Source organism: Eumetopias jubatus, unplaced genomic scaffold (assembly GCF_037043125.1).
Source record: "Eumetopias jubatus isolate StellerSeaLion01/CBP00866 unplaced genomic scaffold, mEumJub1_p1.0 scaffold_16, whole genome shotgun sequence".
Lineage (NCBI taxonomy): Eukaryota > Metazoa > Chordata > Mammalia > Carnivora > Otariidae > Eumetopias > Eumetopias jubatus.
Window position 1 is genome coordinate 76,072,273 of NW_028274822.1, and position 20,596 is coordinate 76,092,868.

A 20,596-nucleotide genomic window follows, 5' to 3' on the forward strand; every position below is an offset into this window, starting at 1 on the left:
AAACTAGCATCCCCCTGAAGATCGTCAGGACGGGGAACACTAGCTTTTTCTCTTTTCTCTACCTTCTACTTCCAGTCACCAGGGTTCAAATTAAGCTCCCTGGGAACATGGGTGCCTATGGATGAAGCCACCTCCTCGTCCAGGCTTTTCACGTTTGGGAGAGAGAGTACAAGAGGTGCTGAAAAGAACAGCCAGTGAGGTTCTATCCCCAGAGGAGGGAACAGACCAGAAGGAGGGAAGAGACACTGGAAGGGGGGCAGAGAGCTCTCCGACTGGCGAAGTGATGGTTGATGGCTCTTTTCTTTTCCCTGCTTGTCTGTTTCCCGAGTTTTCCACCCGGAACTACTATATTCTGTTTGTAATTGGGGAAGGGAGGTGGCAAAGCTTGAACACAAGGACAAAAACAAAGCCACCAACTGCACACCTAGGACATACTCCCACCCATAGTGGACCGACGGGCATTGGTTTGCAGCGAACGTATCTGAGTTTCTGCTTTGAAGGCACCCTGAGAGGAAGGCATGTATTCCAGTTGTCAGTTACCCATTGAAAGGACCAACGAACAAATAAATGAATGTCTCTTCAGGAGGCAGGGAAACTGTCCCTCCCTCACTGTCCCGGGTGGCTCAGGTCAGCCTTCACGCATTCGGCTTAAATTATGATGAGTCACACACAAGGCTGTCTTCCCCAACAAGGCCAAGCTCTTCTAAAAGCAGTCTCCTGGCACACGGCCCTGTACATGCAGTAGATGCTCAATAAATAATTTTGAAAGGAAGGAAGGAAGAAGGCAAGGCTTATGGTTTCTGCATTTCCCGTAACTACCCTCAAGACACGTGGGCATCAGCGGACGGCTTGACTGAGTGGGGAAGGGGCAGCCCCCCACCCTAACTCTGCACCTCCCACTTATGAGGACTTAGGTCAAGTTACCTTATAGCAGGGACTGGGTTCTCGAACTCGCCTACAGTCTGAGCAGCCTCCAGGGACAGGGTCCCCAGGCTGGGCCGGCTGCCCTTCCGGGAAGACTCTCGGAACAAGCCAGTGCCAGGGTCCTCATCGGAGGAATTGTCATCAAAGGATCCCAGGATGAAGTTGGTCATCAGCTGCCTCTTGATGTACTCCTGCTTTTCGTCTTTTTTGGAGAGGGGTCTGGCTTGCTGGCCCTGGGGCTTGGCTGAAGATGATAGGCCATTGGTATCTGGGGTCTTCAGGCCTTTGGTCCCTGTCCCATTGGCTTGGAGCACTGCGGGGGTGCTATCTGAGGAAGAGGGATTTCCTGGGGGGTTCTGGTGTGGGGGTGGCCTGGAAGTTCTTTGCCGACAGGCATCTTTGGGACCTTTGTGGGAGGCTGGCTCAGCCTGGTCAGGAGTCTCCGGCAGAGGGCTGCGGTCCTCAATTTTCTGGGGTGGCTCCCCTGAGCTGTCTGAGGCTGGAAAGGGCTCCTGGCTTGGGATAGAGCTCCCTTCTGATTTACTCTTGGTGACTTGCTTTGAGTCCGTCATTTTCCCCCAGATTTTTAACCAGGAAAAGGTCAAGCAGGAGAAAATCAAATAAGATAGAAAAAGAAGCAATATCATTCAAAAAACCTGTAAGGAAAAAAAAGGAAAGACATTTTAGAGTCTACGAAATTGAGTTATTTCCTCTTAAAGGGCCTCACGGCAGCTGGGGTTCTGTGTATTCAGCTGGGAGCACCAGAGGCAAAAGGCAGTGGACAAAGCAGCCCTGCCCACCATGTTGTCTGTGGCCCTGGGCACATTCCTGAACGCCTCTGGATGTCAGTTTCTCACCACTAATTTGGGTACATGAACACATGCTCACCAAAAATCAGAAACATGCATGGAAGAGAAAAACAGATCATGCCTGCTAAAGGACTCTTGTTAATGACTCATAAAACCCAGAAAGTAGAAACAATCCAAATGTCCATTAACTGAAAAATGGATTTAAAAAAAAGGTGATCTATTCATACAATGGAATATCACACAGTTGTAAATAAAAGGAATGGAGGGGCACCTGGGTGGCTCAGATGGTTAAGCATCTGCCTTTGGCTCAGGTCATGATCCTAGGGTCCTGGGATGGAGCCCCATGTCAGGCTTCCTGCTCAGTGGAGGGTCTGCTTCTCCCTCTCCCTCTGCCTCTCCCCCTGCTTGCGCGCTTTCTCTCTCAAATGAACACATTTAAAAAAATCTTTTTTTTAAATTTTTTTTTAAAGATTTTGTTAATTTGACAGACACAGCGAGAGAGGGAACACAAGCAGAGGGAGTGGGAGAGGGAGAAGCAGGCTTTCTGTTGAGCAGGGAGCCTGGATGTGGGGCTCGATCCCAGGATCCTGAGATCATGACCTCAGCTGAAGGCAGACGCTTAACAACTGAGCCACCCAGGCGCCCCGATAAAAAAAAAATCTTAAAAAGAAAAAAAAAGGAATGGATCACTGGAATTGCTACAACATGGACGAATCTTGAAAACATTATGTCAAGTGAAAGAAACCAGTCCTAAAAGACAACACTGTACGATTCCATATATCCCAGAATAGGCAAATTCATAGACACAGAAATATTAGTGGTTGCCTAGGGCTGGTGGGATGGAGCTAAAGGGTACAGGGGTTCTGTTTGGAGGGTGAAAATGTCCTAAAACTGTAGTGATAGAAAAAATAAAATAAAATAAAGTAAATATAAAATAAAATAAATAAAATTGTAGTGATGGTTGCACAACTCTGTGAATGTACTGAAGTATGTAGTTTACATGAGTGAACTGGATGGTATATGAATTATATCCCAATAAAGCTGCAGTCGAAAAAGAAACAAAAGACCCTGCACTATATTCCAATTCATAGATATAAACAGACTGTTGCTTTTGTCATCATCATCTTCACCATCACCACCATCATCATCATTGTATTCCTCTATTACTGTCAGAATCATCATCATGGTTCTGGAAGGAGGAAGGGCACGGTGCCTTATCTTCTTCCTAGCACTAGTATACCTGGCATGGGGTATGCTTATAATTAGAATGAAAACCCAGCAAGGCCAAGGGGAGTCTGTTCTGTTCCAGGGTCTAGAACAGTATCCAGTAACAAGTGAGAGCGTGGGGCACCTGGGTGGCTCAGATGGTTAAGCACCTGACTTCAGCTCAAGTTGTGATCTCCAGGTCCTGGGATCAAGCCCCAAGTTGGGCTCTCTGCTCAGCAGGCAGTCTGCTTCTCCCTTACCCTCCACCTCTCCCCCTGCCCCTGCTCATGTTCTCTCTCTCTCCCTTTTCAAATCAATAAATATCATCTTTTTTAAAAAGTGAGAGCTTAACAAAAGACTGAAATTAATTTTGTCAAATACATGAATTCAGATTTCTTACCATGCCTCTTCCTGCCACACTAACTCTGTCCTATTAATGAGTAGATCATTGCTATTTGAAGTAAATATTGTTGGGGCTCCTGGGTGGCTCAGTCATTGAGCGTTTGCCTTTGGCTCAGGTCATGATCCCAGGGTCCTGAGATCGGGCCCTGCATCGGGCTCCCTGCTCGGCAGGAAGCCTCCTTCTCCCTCTCCCACTCCCCCTGCTTGTGTTCCCTCTCTCGTAATGTTTCTGTCAAATAAATAAAATCTTTTTTTTTTAATGAAGTAAATATTGTTTTTAAGAATATGTGAGAGACAGAGAGAGAGCACAAGCAGGGGGAGGGGCAGAGGGAGAAGCAGATGCCTCACTGAGTGGGGAACCTGATGCAAGGCTCGATCCCCAGATTCCGGGATCATGACCTGAGCCGAAGGCATATGCTTAACTGACTGAGCCCTACAGGCGCCCCAGAAGTAAATATTTTTAAAGAAGCAAACAAAAACACAAACTGAACATGTTGAAATTTCAGAACAACAGAAGTACTAAAAAATAAAAAGCAGGATCGCAAAGTTCAAGCATATCAATTTAGTATCTAAAAGGTTTTTTCTTTTTAAATTTCAACATTATGTTCTTAAGGGGAAAAGTTTTCAAGTTTTCCCAGAACTGCATGATCTGAATACTTCCTGCAGACTTTGTACAACAGAATTTGCCGAAATGTTGTCAAGGGTATTTTCCAAGTTATACCTAGGATCAAGAGGGTTTGTCTTTTCGTGTATCATATGACCTCACTGATATGAGGAATTCTTAATCTCAGGAACAAACTGAGGGTTGCTGGAGTGGTCGGGGGTGGGAGGGATGGGGTGGCTGGGTGATGGACATTGGGGAAGATATGTGCTACGGTGAGCGCTGTGAATTGTGTAAGACTGTTGAATCACAGATCTGTACTTCTGAAACAAATAACGCAACGTATTTTAAGAAAAAAGAAAAAGAAGAAGATAGCAGAAGAGGAAGAATGAAGGGGAGTAAGTCAGAGGGGGAGACGAACCAGGAGAGATGATGGACTCTGAAAAACAAACTGAGGTTTCTGGAGGGGAGGAGGGTGGGGGGATGGGTTAGCCTGGTGATGGGTATTGAGGAGGGCACATTCTGCATGGAGCACTGGGTGTTATGAACAAACAATGAATCATGGAACAGTACACCAAAACAAATTATGTAATATATGGTGATTAACATAACAATAAAAAAATTAAAAAAAAAAAAGAGGGTTTGTCTTTTAAGGCCATCAAGTTTCTTTTTAAAGAAAAGCCAGTCAAGGGTGGTTCAGCGTCAATCAACGTAACAAACCACGTTCATTGAACAAAGAGGGAAACAACATGCTCACCTCGATTAACACCAAAAAAAGCATTTGGCAAAATACAACACCCTTTCGTGATTAAAAAAAAGTCAGAAAAGTAGGAACAGAAAGGAACTTCAATGTAATAAGGCACATTCATGAAAAACCTACAGCTCACATATATTCTGTGGTGAAAAACTGGAAGCTTTTCCCCTAAGATCAGGAACAAACAAGGATGCTCACTTTTACTACTGCTATTAAACTTTGTACTGAAGGTCCGAGCCAAAGCAATTAGACAAGAAAAAGAAATAAAAGCCATTCAAATTGGAAACAAAGAGAGAAAATCATCTTTAATCATTGTCGGCATGATCATATACAGGTTTCCCTGCCACCCAAAAGTAGAGAGGTTCTTATGAAAACTTTCCTAAGTTGAAATGGCATAAAGCAAAGAAGAAATTACCATTAATTTATATGGAAACATTTTTGAGCATTGCTAGACCCATAAAATAACCTCTCTTTTCTGGGTAGCTTAGGACACATCTTGCTAATGGATGCACAAAATAAATCAAGACAAAGCTCAGATGCTCACAGACATAGTTCAAACCTATGGTGGCTTGAGGCTGGAGATGCTGAGTGTAGTTCTTGCCAAAGGAGCTTGGCGGTGCTACGGCCACTGCTCAGGGTATGTGCTGCCTCTTTAACAGCTCTCTGCAAAACAAACGCTGAATGCCATTTTCACCTTTCACCTTTTCTCCTAAAAGCAAAAATCCTCTTCTGATTTCTTCCGGTTAGCAAAAACAGCCACTAATGTAGATCTAATGTAGGTCTTTTACAAAAGCAAAGTGGCATAACGTGAACTTTCAAAAAGCGGGAGATACCTGTGTATAGAAAATCCTAAAGAATCCACACATACAAAAAAATCCAAATAGGAGTAATAAACAAGCTAAGCAAAATTGTAGGATACAAGATCAATTCATTGTGTTTCTATGTACCAACAATGAACAATCTGAAAAGAAAATTAAGAAAACAATTCCAGGGGCACCTGGGTGGCTCAGTCAGTTAAGCATCTGCCTTTGGCTCAGGTCGTGATACCAGGGTCCTGGGACCGAGCCCCCCATTGGGTTCCCTGCTCAGCTGGGAGCCTGCTTCTCCCTCTCCCTCTCCTCCCGTTTGTGCACTCGCATGCTCTCTCTCTCAAATAAATAAAATCTTAAAAAAAAGAAAACAATTCCATTTACAATAGCATCCAAAAAAAATAAAATATCTAGGAATAAATTTAACCAAGGAGGTGAAAGACCTGCACAATGCTGGTGCACAAAACATTGCTGAAAGAAATTAAAGAAGACCTAAATAAATGCAAGCCATCCCATGCTCATGGATTGGAAGACTTTGTATTGTTAAGGTGGCCCCACTACCTGAAGCAAGATACAGATACAGAACTGCAAGGGAACCTAAATGGCCAAAACAATCTTAAAAAAGAACAAAGTTGGAGGACTGACACTTCCCAATTTCAAAACTTACTGTGAAACTACAGTCAAAATAGTGCGGTACTGGCATAAGGACACACATCTAGACCAATGGAACAGAAAGAAAAGTCCCAAAATAAACCCATAAAACTATGGCCAATAGATTTTTGATGAAGCTATCAAGACCATTCGATGGCAGGGAGGGGAACTTGGACAATCAGAAGAGCGTGCAACTCTTAACCTCAGGGTTGTGAGTTCAAACCTCATGTTGGGTATAGACATTACTAAAGAACATAAATAAACTTTAAAAAAATTTTAAAAAAAAGATGATTCAAAGAGGAAAGAATAGTCCCTTCAACATATGGTTCTGGGACAACTGATTTCCACAAGCAAAAGAATGAGGTTGGACTCCTAACTTAGACCATACACAAAAACTAACTCAAAATGAGTCAACAACTAGGGCACCTGGGTGGCTCAGTCGGTTAAGCATCTGACTCTTGATTTTGGCTCAGGTCATGATCTCAGGGTCGTGAGACTGAGGCTCCCCGCGCGCCCCCCCGCCCCCCCCCGCCTCCCATCGGGCTCTGTGCTCAGCATGGAGTCTGTTTGAGATTCTCTCTCCCTCTGCCCCTCCTGCTCATGCTCTCACTCTCTCTAAAATAAATAAATAAACAAACAAACAAACAAATAAATAAATAAATAAATAAAATAAATCTTTTTTAAAAAATAAGGTTAAGTCAACAACCTAAATATAAGAACTAAAACCACAAAAAGTTTAAAAGAAAACATAAGAGTAAATTGTCGTGACCTTGCAGTTGGCAATGGATTCTCAGATGTGACACCAGAAGCATAAGCATAAAGAAAAAAATAGATAAAGTGGGCCTCATTCAAATTAAACACTTTTGTGATCAAAGGGCTCTCTCAAGAAAGTGAAAAGACAGCTTACAGAATGGGAGAAAATATCTGTTAAAACACATATTTGATAACGGTTTAGTATCCAGAGTATGTACAGAAGTCTTACAACTTAACAACAAAAAGACAACCTGATTTTACAATGAAGAAAGGACTTGAACAGACATCTCTCCAAAGAAGACATACAAATGGCCACTAGCTCATGGAAAGATGTATCCATCACTACGGAAATGCAGATCAGAACTGCATTGTACCACTTCACAGCCACAAGGGTGACTACAATCAGAGAGAGAGGGGGACAGAGAAAGAGGGGAAGGAAAGAAGGAAGGAAGGGAGGGAGAGGGGGAGGGAGGGAGGGAGGAAGGGAGGAAAGGAGAGAGAGAGAGAGAGAAGCATTCTCGGTGGTGGGGGCCGTGCTGCGCCTTGTAGGGTGCTCAGCAGCATCCCTGGCCTCCCCCCACCAGATGCCAGGAGCACCCCTTCCCTCATGTCTCCAGACCTTGCCAAACATCTCAGGGGACAAAATCGCCCTTGGGCGACAACCACTGGTCTAAACCCCCAGGTCTACTCCCTCCTTCCCTACTGTTTCCAAATGGTGAGATCCTCCTGGGGACAGGTGAGGTCCTTCTGGGGACTCATCTCTGGCACACAGCAAGTTCACAAAAAGTTTAAAAAGTGTCAGCAAGAAAGGTCAACGTCCTGAAACTGTGGGCTCACACATGCCTCCTGAGGACAGATTTGGAAATTAATTATTGGCAGATGGCATCACCAAAAAATGTTGCAAAGGCTTCTGGCTCCCTTGGCAGCCCAACAGGTTAGAGGGCTGGATCCCTCCCAGGCAGGAGGGCGTGGCGGCGGAGAAGAGTCAGTCGCCTTCCACTGTGGCAATGAAGACAACACAGCAGAGAAACAGCATTCGCTGGTCTCCCCCGGCCCATCTGGGGGCCCTTGCAGACATGGACCAATTGTCATTTCATTTCAGCTTGGTACGGGGTACGTGGTAAGTACCCCAAAAGCGTGTACTGAATGAATGATAAATCCAGGTGCACACACACACTGAGTGCCACCTGATGGCCGGAGGCAAGCTGGAATTTTGGTTTTTGAATTTTGAATTTAGGAATTTTCGAAACTGTATCAGGAATGCCAGGGGGTCCGGCCGTGTCTCTACAACAGCTCCAAAGTAGAGGGTCACGCAGGGCACTTTATACCCATGCGGCCAACCTGAGGCACATCTTAAATGGGCACTTTTGAAATTGTGGGATCTAAGAAAGAGTTGAGTGTATAAAATTGAAATGCTGGCATCTCCTTACCCCAAAGAGAAAAGCATGTCAGTCACTGCCTGGAAACATAGGAGCCATTGAGAAAGGCCGGCGGGGTACACGCATGGTAGGTAGGCGACTGAGGGGTGGCACAGGCAGCTGACAAGCTCTACATTGGAACCTCTGATGAATGGAGTGACCTGGGGCGCCTGGGTGGCTCAGTCGGTTGAGCGTCTGCCTTCAGATCAGGTCATGATCCCAGGTCCGGGGATCGAGTCCCACATCGGGCTCCCTGCTCAGTGGGGAGTCTGCTTCTCCCTCTGCCCTTCACCCTGCTTGTGCTCGCTCTTGCTTGCTCTCTCTCTCTCAAATAAATAAATAAAATCTTAAAAAAAAAAAAAAAAGAAGAATGGAGTGACCAGCAATTCTCTCCAGCTCGGATCCCCTTTCCCACCCAGCAAATCCTTGAAGATCTGCTCTTATTCTGAAAGGGGCCATGGAGCTAACACCCTACACCGATCTTGCAGGGGTTACCTGAAGAGAAAAACCTATGTCCCCTTTCTTTTTTTTTCTTTTTTTTTTTTTTTGCAGAGTAATGATGTGGGATCCAAAGGCCACCCCACGAGAACTTTACCCCAGTGAGTATACGGAAACAAAAGGGGGAACTGTTTGAGAAAGCTTCCAAACTCTGGGTCTCAGTTTCCCCATCTGTAAAAATGGGGATACTCACTCTTGCCCCATTTACCTGCATTTATCTGCTCTTGGGATACGTGCTATAGACACAGAACACTTACACGGAGGTACACATCGTGAGTGTAGAAAGCCTGCCAGCCTCCAATCCTTGGAACGACTGTGATGGATATTACTACAGCTGTTGTCATTATTTTACTTCCATTTCACAGTTCAGTAAACTGTGGCTCAGAGAAGCTCAGCACCTTGACTTTGCTCAAATCCAGCCCCGACACCCATACCTTTAGCACTGCTCCGCCCCCACCGAAAGTGGATATAAATAAATTCCATAAAAGGGGCGGTGTTACAACCAGCACATGGATATGATCATAAAACCAGACACCTGGATGTGTCCCTGGAAGATGGAGCAGCAGAGCGATGTGTAAACTAACAACGCCAGACATGCACAGTGGTCCAGGAGGAGCACTGTGTAGGTGGTGTGATCCTATGAGCAGTAAAGGCCAGAGGAGTCCTCCCGGCGAAGCTCTGTGGACCATGCCATGCCAAGCTGCTGCCCTTCACTGAAATAATCCAGCTGACCTGAAAACCGAGCTCAGCCAAAGCTATTTTTGTTTCTTGCCAACCAAACCCAAGCAATAGCTACCAGGTGTCAGAACAATCGTGGCTCTGGTTATCGTGAATGCAGGAAACCACTTGGTACCAACAAGTGCGGCGCAGTGACCAAATGGAGACCGGAGGGGGCCAGTGGGGGTCATGATTTGCTTTCCAGCAGCTCCCTACCGCGGCAACACACACCCAGACCCGGCCGGGGCTGCGAGGGACCGAGGGGGGCAAAATGTCAGTGTTCGACCAGCAATCCCATGTCACACTCAGATTTTTCCTCCCACCAAGATGAACTCTTAGGTGTGTGCTGCCACTTACCATCGCTGTGCCCACGTCCACCAGCTCGTTGTCATGTGGATCTGACAGGCGCCCACAAGGTGACTAGGGGAACCCAGCCTGCAGGGTGTCACCTTTCAGCAGGAGGCTGGTGTCATGCATCGGGCCATGGGGGGAGGAGTCTGGATGAGCTGGTGCTCCAATGGGGGCAAATTTTCACCCAAGTCAGCCATGTTCTTATTCATCACCCGCAAATATAAGCCACTCGTGAAGGTCCGTGTTCAACCCTCCCCTGACCTCAAGCTCGGCTACTTAAGGGCCAGCCCATAAGGCCACCTCCCCCACTAGCTTGCCACATTCCTGTACTTAGGTCTACTTCACCGCTTATACAATCACCCTCTTGCCCAAATCTGTCTCTAGAACATGCTCCCCTAATCACAAGTGTCTCCTGTTCCTATGTGTTTACCCGTCAGACACTTTGCTGGGATTTGGCCAAGTGAGGCGTGATGGAAAGAGAAGCAGAATGTCAGGGCGAAGGGTGGGCAGCCAAGAACCCTTCAGCTGGCAGGTGGATGGCGCAAGGGCCTTTTGCTAATTCAGAGATAATGAAGGTGATAGGAGCTAGCCACGCGAGCATTCCAAGATGGCTAGTGGATACCTTAACCTGCACTCCAGCCAGTAGGAATGGGGGTATCACAGGCCACTGTGTTTCCCAAAAATCCACCTGCTCCAACCTGCAGCCTAGGAGGGGACACTTGGGGATCAGCGAGGCCAGCATCCTTATTTTTAAACGAGCAGAGGCCAGAGGTCCCACATGAAATGAGCAACATAGCCATGACCAGCGCTAAGGTCTCAGTTTCAGGCCAGTGCTCCTTCTATACCAAGGCACCATTCACAGCAAAAATCTACCATCCTTGAGCGCCTCGTGTGGTGCCCTGGAGGTTAAACTGGGTTTACCTATCCGTTCTGCCCCTACAAGCAGGGTTAGCCTTGCGCAATACCCTCCCTGAGCCTCAGGTCGCTATCTGCAATGTAGGGTAAGGACATCCCTAATGAGACAGGGTTGTCAGGAGTCCAAGGTGATCACCCATGCAGGACACAGAGTACAATGCCTGGAGTGATTCATCCCAGGAAGTGCCATGAGTGGCCGCGCTGCGAGCCCAGGGTAGGCTGAGTCACCGCAATGACACCCCCACCACCCCACAGAGTGTCATCTCGGACACATCACATTCCCTCCATGAGCCTGAGTTTCCCCATCTAGAAAATGAAGGGAAAGGACAAAGCCCCACCCACCTCAGAGGATTAGGAGAAGGACCAGCCAAGACCTGTGTAGTCACTGAACACAACCTTCCCCTTCTTGGTGCAGCGAAATGCAAAGAACAAGGCAGATGACCGACAGTGTGGATTCTGCTGAGCGTTCTCCTCCACAAATGCATACCATGGACTCACATTTGGGTAACAGGCACCCGTGTGCCACCGGTCAGGCGTCAGGGCCACTCCCTGAGGAGTTTGCTCTTGGCACCATGCTACATGGTGAATTAATAACTCCACTGGATGAAGATGGGGGCTCTGACAAAGTTACTTAACCAGAAGCAGCAATTAGCAGTGTTCTACTGTGAAGGATACTCATTGTTCTCTTTAATATTCTTTGCATCTGAAGAAGACACGTGATGGTGCAGCTCACAGGGGAGGAAGGGATTAATTCAAGAATCTCGCCTTCCCCTGTGATTGGGTTGAGGGCACTAGGCAGGTGAGATGTCCTGCTTCCTCACCCCAGAAGGAAAAGTACCCAGGGAGAGCAAGAGAATTTCAACCTTCACCCAACTCTTAACTTCAACCCTAACTCCCTAACCACAAATGCTAAAGCACCTCATGCTGATAGGTAACACAGCGACGCCTTCCATCGCAGCGACTGTCCTGTGTTCAGGTTCTTGTTTACTCCTCACAGAAGTCCTGCAGGGGAAGTAGTATTCTTTTTTTTTTTTTAAGATGAATTTATTTATTTTGGAGAGAGGGGAGGGGAGGGGCAGAGGAGGGAGGGAGAGAAGCAGACTCCCCATGGAGCTCATGGGGCTCCACGCAGGGCTCGATCACATGCACCTGACACCATGACCTGAGAGGAAACCAAGAGTCAGACACTTCATTGACTGAGCCACCCAGGTGCCCCAGGGGAAGTAGTATTCTCATCCCGTTTCACAGAATGAGCATGAAACCCAATGCCCAGAAAAGGGGAGCAACTCGCCCCAAGTCACACAGCTTGGAAGTACATGGAATTAAACCCTGCTCTGCCTGACTCCAAAGCCTACATTTGTAAGCAGGGGAGGTGGGCAGGCTGTTGATTCGACTGATCTACTGGCTACCTTCTTCGACAGGTGGAATCCGAAGTCCGGAAATGAGAACCAGGGAGAGTCGATAGTTCTCAAACTAATCACTTGTCAGAATATCTGGGTCTCTGGAGATGCCCAAGAACCATTCGAGTAAGCACAGATGTCTATACTTTGGTACCAAATCCCAAACTATCTGATCTGAGGGTCGAGCAGGTGTACAGCATCAGTGGCCACCGATCTGGGGACAACTTCGGGGAGGAAAACATATTTATGAAAAGCTGGTGAATTTCAGTTTTCCCGGGCTCACTGCAGGTGCTCCATGAACACCTGGTGAGTCGAGCCCAATTTTTTATGGGGTTGACCTGCTGACCCAGGCAAAATCAGCCCGAACGGTTCTACCTGGGCACCTGCCTTGGAGAAATGCCTGAGGGGCGGGTCCCCACCTGAGCCATCCTTGTAGAGACTGCCAAAGTCGATGGTTGGACGTGCAGGAAGGTGGAGGAAGAGTGTTGGCGGCCTACGGTGCAGGCAGTACAAAAGCCTAGAAGCGGGAGAAGCCAGCAACTCTGGCGCTTTCCAGGAACCAAACAGCCTGCCTGGCGCTGAGAAAGGGGTGGAGGGCGGGGGGGGGGGGGGAGCAGCAGACAGGGACAAATGACTCTGCAGGGTCACGAGAGGCGTAAGGGATTCACACCTCCTTCTCGGAGTGATGGAGAGCTACAGTGCAAGAGTTAACAGACTCTGTGCTCTGACTGCCTGGAGAATCAGCTCACCACCCACAATGTGACCGCAGGCAGAGCAGTGAACCCAAGCTCAGTTGTCCCATCTGTAAAATGGGGGTAGTAACAGGACCAACCTCAGCACCCTGAAGGGCAAGTCAATGAACTCACGTAGGTAGACTGCTTAGCTTGGCATAAATGGAGCATGCTATCAGGAGCTACTGTGATTACTGTAGTTCTTTTTCTCATTAACGTTCCTACTCAGGGTTGTGCTGAGAAGCCCCTGCCTTGGAGACCAGGGGGCTTTGTCGAGCAAGCCTTCTCCCTGATTTTGAGCTGAGATGTGGTGGGTATCCCTTCCACCAACAGCCCCTGGCTCTGCTGGCTGAGGGCCTCCCCCAAGCCTAGTCCTGGGGCAGGGCCAGTGCACCATCCAGCCTGAAAAGCGGTAATGTAACTCCCAGCCTGAATCAACCTGACCTGGGGACAGTTGCTCTCCTCCGAGGCTGCCCAGCATTTCCCACCAGCTTTGGCAATCTGGTTGCAAATGTTGGGAGGAATTGACAGAGCCCCACGGGTGATTAGCCTCTCTAAAAAGGAGCACCGTCTCCTCTGTCCTGTCCCTTCCAGAACGAAAAGCAAAAACAACTCTAGACACAGAATCAGAGGGCCTGAGGGTTCGAGCCATGGCACTGCCAGCAGCCAGGAAACTCTGCAGTGTTGGTTCCGTATTTGAATCTCTGGACCTCAGCTCTTCAGTTGTGAATGATGCCAACCTCACAAGGGCTCTGGTAAAAGACTAAGTCATGAGAACATGTGCCTGGGAGAACTTGTAGGTTGTGTGGACAGAGGGCACCAAGAGCAGTCTCGAGGGCCGTTTGCACCTGCTAAAGGGCACAGTTGCAGAAACCCCTTGGGGCAGGGAGAGGGTCTGAAGCATGGCCCGGTCCTGGAGACCCTTGCTGGAATCCCAGTTTAACACGTTTTCTGTTATTTACTGGTTGGATGGTCACGTTTTCTGCCAGAAACTAATCTAGGTCATTTCTGAGTTTGAAATTAAGACCCAGTGTATTGGTTGGAGTATGGAATCTGGTTTGGCTAGCTCCAAGTTTTATGTCTGCTCTTTACTACCCGTGTGACCTTCAGCAAATTTCCTCACCTCTCTGAGCCTTGGTTTTCTTGTGTATTCAGTGGGGATGAGAAGATTGCCTTCCTCAGAGACTTTTTGGTGAGGTTTACATGAACTAATATAAAGAACGCAAACAAAGAGTGTTCTAATATTTATCATGTTCTCCATGACACACCAGGCATGGTGCTGACTGCTTTACCTAAGATCAAGGTCAAGCCCCTGTTATCACTTACTTGAACCACCGTACAAGCCTCTTGACCCAGCTCCCTGACCCCAATCCACGATTCACAGGAGGAACCTGTAAAACATTCCTTGTCCCAGATTATGATTTCTAAGTATGTTTCCCACTAAAAGGAACCAGGATTGCTTGGGGGAAATGGCTCACTCCAGGGCTGGGGCAGAAATATACACAGTGAGCTGAGATTTCTTGTCCTCTCTAAAAGCAAGGACCCTGAAGGGGCTTGCCCTGCCAAAGTAGGGCCCTGGGCCCATAAGAAGGTGATCACTGCGGTGGATTGAAATACATCCAAGCAATTTCGAAAATCATGTGGTCACCATGTTCCTCAAAACAAAAACCTCATTGACACCTCGGGAGCTCCCAATGGCACCACTCATGACCCTGAAAACGGACTTTAAAAAAAAAAAAAAGGATGCATTCAAGCACTTATCCTGCCTTTCCTGTAGGAAAATGCTCTGTATTTCAGATGGTGGATGAGAGTCATATGTTATAGAATGACAGCTAGTAAGTGCACGAGGATGGAGGCAAGCAGGAAACCACATTTGCAACCAGTAAATAACATTGACCTAGGTAGGGCTTTGATCGTCCATGGCTTGCAAACTATTCAGTGAAGGGCCGCTGGGGACTCTACAAGGGAGATCAGGCTGATGCTCGTTCCCACGTGCACCGAGGAGTTCACATCCCTGACAGCGGGCTAACCTGACATTATGTTCCTCTCGACACCATGCAGTGGAGAGCACACAACGACACGGCAGCATGCTGAAGTAGTCTTGCCAAGGGTTTGGACCTGAACTGATTCAAGCCTCAAGACCTGAGCACTAATAAACACATTAAAGGACGCTTGAGAGATGCGTAATCAGCCACATCCAAAATGTGGAAAATTCCGTGGGACAAATGACCGAGTTTCTTCAATAAGTAACTGGCGTTTAATAAAGGCAGCGGGGTGGTTATTACAGATGAAGAGAGACTTAATAGGACCCTTTTTGTGGGTCCTGATTGGAACAGAACGAGTGTTCAACATCTCTGAGACAGAGGGTGTGGAGCATGAACTGGGTACTGGGTTAAGGAAATGCCGGTAATGGTGTTGGAAACAGTCATGGCGATGGTTTTTTAAAAGTCCATCTCTTTTACAGATATGCACTACAGTTATTTATCTGGCTCCGAGATTTGCTTGAAAACAATCCCCACATCCCACCCCCGGAGGACCCCAGCACTCTAGTTAATGACAGTATGCAGTTAGTACTCAGGGAGAAAGGTTCTGATGATGTCGGCAATGGACGTGAAATGTGATGGGTGTATGGGTGCTCCCATACAATTCTTTCAACTTCCTTGTAGGTTTGAAATTTTTCACAGTAAAATGGGGAAAACGTAGGGGAAAAGGCTGTATGTGTGGGTAGATGAAACCAGAAGTGCAGAAAGTTGACGGTTATTGAAGAGGGTGGTGAATAGAGAGGGGCTCACTGTGCTATTCACTCTACCTCTGAATGTGTTTTTTTGTTTTTTATTTTTTAAGTTGGGGCACGTGGGCGGAGCAGCTGATTGAGACTCCTGGTTTTGGCTCAGGGTGTGATCCTGTGATCTTAGGGTTGTGGGATCAAGCCCCAAGTCAAGCCCCGGGTCGGGCTCTGCGCTCAGCATGGAGTCTGCTGCAGGTTCTCTGTCCCTCTCCCGGCCCCTCCCACTTGTGTGTGCACACCCTCTCTCTCAAATAAATCAATCAATCTTAAAAAGAAAAAAGTTAACTTGTTTTCTATACCAAAAAGTTAAGCACCCTGTCTGATAAAAACCTGTATATCGGTACTAACAGTTAAAATTTATTAGTATTTACTATGTGCCAGGCTCTGTACTAAGCATTTTATAATCACCACCTCATCCCACTCTGTGAGATCAGTAGTATGAGAAGCCTCTTTTTGGTGTTGAATTGAAGACTAATCTCAGGGTTCAAGAGTTAAACTTGTCCCAAGTCACTCTGGCAGTGGGCAGCTGAACTGAATTTCACATGCTCGGTCGCTCTTCATTGTACTCCTTTGTGGTCCACGTGGCCCTGGAGATCTGGGCCCTCCCCACTCTCCGGCTACTGGTCCCCCTTCAGGCCCTCTGTGTTTGTGGGCCCATGATCCAGAATGTTCTTTCCCACCACTGCCCCCTGGCATGGTTATCTCTTGCTCCTTTTTCTGCCTTTGCTTCCGTGTTCCCACCCCAGACCTGCCCTGACACCGTGGGTCTTATTCTCGATGACATGTTCCTTTCCTTCATGTCACTTACCACAAGCTGACCTGACACTACGTTGTCACCCATACACCCACTCATCTCCCCCCCACCCACCCCGCCACGGAATGTAAGGTTCTCGGGGCGAGGACCGGCTCTGTCCTGCCCCTGGCTCCACAGTGCAGGGCCCAGCACACGGAAGGGTCAGGAAATACCTGTTGGCTGCATCATGCCTCCACCTAGCCCAAGTCCGCCTCTGTGTCCAGCCCATCCTTCCTGCCTCCCTGGAGGGTCTTCCTGCTCCAGTGAGTCTGAGAGTGTGAGCGTCAAGGTCAGGCAGTGGGCAACCACCTTGGACAGGCAGCTGAATCCCCCCCCCCACCCCCGCCGCTCCCTCCCTCTTCCTGTGACACAAGGGGCTGCCAGAGATGCCCGAATGTCAGGCTCCCGCCCTATGCCCTCGGGCTCCCTGTCCTCTCCCTCCTGGCGCTCATCACAGACCGCAGTTATGTGTGAGGGCACCTACGGGCACACCTGTCTTCCCCATTAGAAAGTCAACTCTGTGAGGGTAGGTGGGGCCTAAAACCCAGGTCTGTACAAATTTCCCAACATTCCTGATACAGGCTCCCTGACCCCTTCCCCAGCAACAAGGGTTCCCAAAACATGGCTCTTTGGTAAATGGAGCGTAGACACGGCGGAAGGCATGCAGCAATCCTTCAACAAACCGAGGAAATTGCTAAATGATAATAAAGGCTAATGTTTGTTAAGCACTTACTGTATACCAGGTCTTAAATTATGCACTTCATGCTTACTATCCCTTTGCATGCCCACAAAAACTCTAGGAAGTTCGTGTTCCCTTCTGGCAAATGAAGAGATGAGGCAGGGGAGGAATCTGTTGCCCAAGGTCACATCATGAAGTGGCAGAGCTGGACGTGACTGACCAGCTGCAGGGCCTCTGTGTTTTCTTCGTGCTTCCCCGATGCCCGCCACCACCTCACCCCAAGCCTGAGTTAGTGCAACAGCCTGCTGGCAGATGTCCCTGTTCCAATCCACCCAGAACCTGGGAGGCTGGGCTCTGGCTCCGTACACACACACATACACACGCTGTCTTAGAGCCCTGTACAAAAGCTCAAGCCTTGTTAAGACATTTATCCATGGCAGGATCCTGCCTCCTGCAATTCTGAAGCAAAATTGAGGAAGGTACAAAATGAGACTATTCCATGCTTCTCAGGAGGTGCCAATGGGGGACACCAGCCCTGAAAGATGGTCCCCATCGCTGCCAAATCCCAAAGTTGCATTTTGGAGAGTCCCACCACAGGTCAGTATATTCAAGGCTCTGAGAAGTCTGCCAGAAAGGGTCTGGGCTCCCTATGGGCAGCCCAATGTTTCCCAAACTGGAACCAGAGCCCCTTCTCCACCTTACATGGGTTATTCCTCCAAACAGGAGGGCCCCTAAGTCCCACTTTGTTGGGAATGTGGAAATAAGAGACCACAGCCTTCCTTGTAACAGTGTGGAAGGAAGATCTGCTTAGAGGGGCGTTTCCAGCAACTAATTATTCTAGTTACCACTGGAGCCTGAGACCCATTTACTTCCAAATAGAAGGGAGAGCGTGTGCAGGGTTGTCCTTCCTTATCACTCTCACCCATGATTTGATTTGATTTGATTTGATTTGAAAAGGTGCGTTAGTGGGTCCAACAGGGGTGGCACCAATCCCGGGCTAGCTGAAAAGTGAGGCTGTATTCCGGGGTCCCAGCACGGTCCAGACAGCCCCACTTCTGGTGTGGGGCTGAAGTGGAGACTGCCATTTGTTTTGTGACCGACCAGAGCCAGTCACGCGAATTCTCCAAACCTCGGCTTCCTGGTTTGGGGAATGGAGTAAATAACAACTCGTCCTAGGATTGTCCTTGTGCGTAATTCAACACCTGCTGCATGCCAACCACTTAGTAATCAGTACCTCGGGTTCCCTGTTGTGCCCAGCCCGGATTGTCTAACACAATCTAAACAAACCCATCCTATCTTCCTGGAGACTCCTCTTACTTCATGGTAGTAAGTTTACTATTGTTATAACAAAGAGATCTATTAGAATCGAATGTGAAACGTGCATGAAGTTTTAAGGTAAAATGCATGATTTCTGACCATTCTTCCAGGCTTCCCAGGGTACAGATGCACACTCCTCTAAAGATCTTTTGAGTCAAAATTCAGAGGAAACTTTAGAATAAGGTATTGCAAAGTTTCTACAGGGATAAGACTTTGAGGGAGTCTCCACTTGAAAAGCTTAAAATGTCTATTGCCCCCTAAAGATCAAGTACCTCATGTAATACTCTAATTTATGTCTCATATATAAAGGTGATAAAACAGAGCTTACATAGCATCTGAGCAGAAGCAAAAAACAAAAACAAAACCAAGAAAACCAAAAACTCCTTTGCATAAAATAAACTATTGGGACCACATCAAAATAAAAACCTTTTGTACAGCACAGGAAACTCAAAAAAACAAAAAGGCAACTTACTGAATGGGAGAAGATATTTGCAAATGATAAATCTGATAAGGGTTAATAATCCAAAATATATAAAGAACTTATACAACTTAACACCAAAAAAAAAAAAAATCTGATTTAAAAAATGGGCAGAGGACCTGAACAGACATTTTTCCAAATAAGACACACAGAGGGCCAACAGACACACGAAAAGATGCTCAACATCGCTCATCATCAGGGAAATACAAATGAAAACCACCATGAAATACCACCTCCCACCTGTCAGAATGGCTAAAACCAAAAAGAAAAGAAATAACAGGTGTCGGCAAGGATGCGGAGAAAGGGGAACCCTCCTGCCCTGTTGGTGGGAATGCAAACTGGGGCAGCCACTCTGGAAAACAGGATGGAGGTTCCTCAAAAAATTAAAAAATGGAATTACCATATGATCCAGTAATCGCACTACTAAGTATTTACCCAAGGAAAATGAAAACACTAATTTGAAAAGATACATGCATCCCGATGTTTACTGCAGCATTATCTACAATAACCCAGATAAAGAAGCAGCCCAAGTGTCCATCAGTAGACAAATGGATAACGAAGATGTGGTGTACATATATATATTTGTAAATAAATATCTATAGATAGATACAGTGGAATATTACTCAGCCATAAAGAAAAGAATGAAATCTTGCCGTTTGCGACAACGTGGATGGAGTCAGGGAGTATCGTGCTAAGTGAAATAAGACTGAGAAAGACAAATACCATATGATCTCACTCATAAGTGGAATCTAAAAAAAGTGAATGAATAAAAAGCCAAATCGGATCAATAAATACAGAAAACAAGCTGATGGTTTCCAGAAGGGGAGGGGGTGCGGGGATGGGCAAAATGGGAGAAGGGAAAGGCTCTGTAAAGGAATGGAGAAGTCTTGGGACTAAAAGCACAGCATAGAGAATGGAGTTAATGATACTGCGAGAGCGACGTACGGTGACAGACGGCGGCTATGCTTGTGAGCACACAGAGAAGGTGAACCACTAGGTACACACCTGAAACTAATGAACACTGTGTGTCAACTGAGTCAAAATAAAAAAAAAATGTCTTAGGGCGCCTGGATGGCGCAGTCAGTTAAGGGTCTGCCTTCAGCTCAGGTCATGGTCCCGGGGTCCTGGGATCGAGCCCCGTGTCGGGCTCCCTGCTCAGTGGGGAGTCTGCTTCTCCCTCTGCCCTTCACCCCTCTGCTGCTCTCTCTCCCCCAAATAAATAAATAAAATCTTTATAAAAAAATGTTTTAAAAACCTCCTTTGCATAAACATAAAATGCCTTCCTCGAGCTGCTCAAATAAATTCATAAACTGAGGATGTTTGTACCTTCAATCACATGACTGAGGATCGGCTGGAGTCTTCCCATTTAAAACTCGGAGAAGTCAGTGAAGAAATCACATCTTCTAGGTATTTCCCAAGACACTGTCCGAAGGAAAACAAAAAACAACAGTTTATAAAACAATGTCTCTACCTTGCAGTTTTTAAATGGAAAGACTGGCTTCCCAGGACATCCCCTCAGTCGTCAGTCCTGGGCCACTGTGGATGGTTGGTCACCCCACTTACATGGAAGCCCACTGATATTAAAATAATAATAATAAATAA

General features: G+C 47.1%; 1 protein-coding gene across 1 annotated transcript in view; it reads right to left on the minus strand.

The window, feature by feature from the left end:
• The window catches only part of ACACB (acetyl-CoA carboxylase beta), a 118,911-nt gene extending 98,521 nt beyond the window's left edge, over positions 1-20,390 (minus strand). The window contains exons 1-2 of the mRNA XM_028116591.2: positions 20,321-20,390; positions 925-1,580 (exon numbers count right to left, since the gene is read on the minus strand). Coding sequence (XP_027972392.2) covers positions 925-1,571 — 647 coding nt within the window. The 5' untranslated portion in view covers positions 1,572-1,580; positions 20,321-20,390. The remainder of the gene's footprint in view (positions 1-924; positions 1,581-20,320) is intronic.
• Positions 20,391-20,596: the final 206 nt, after the last annotated feature.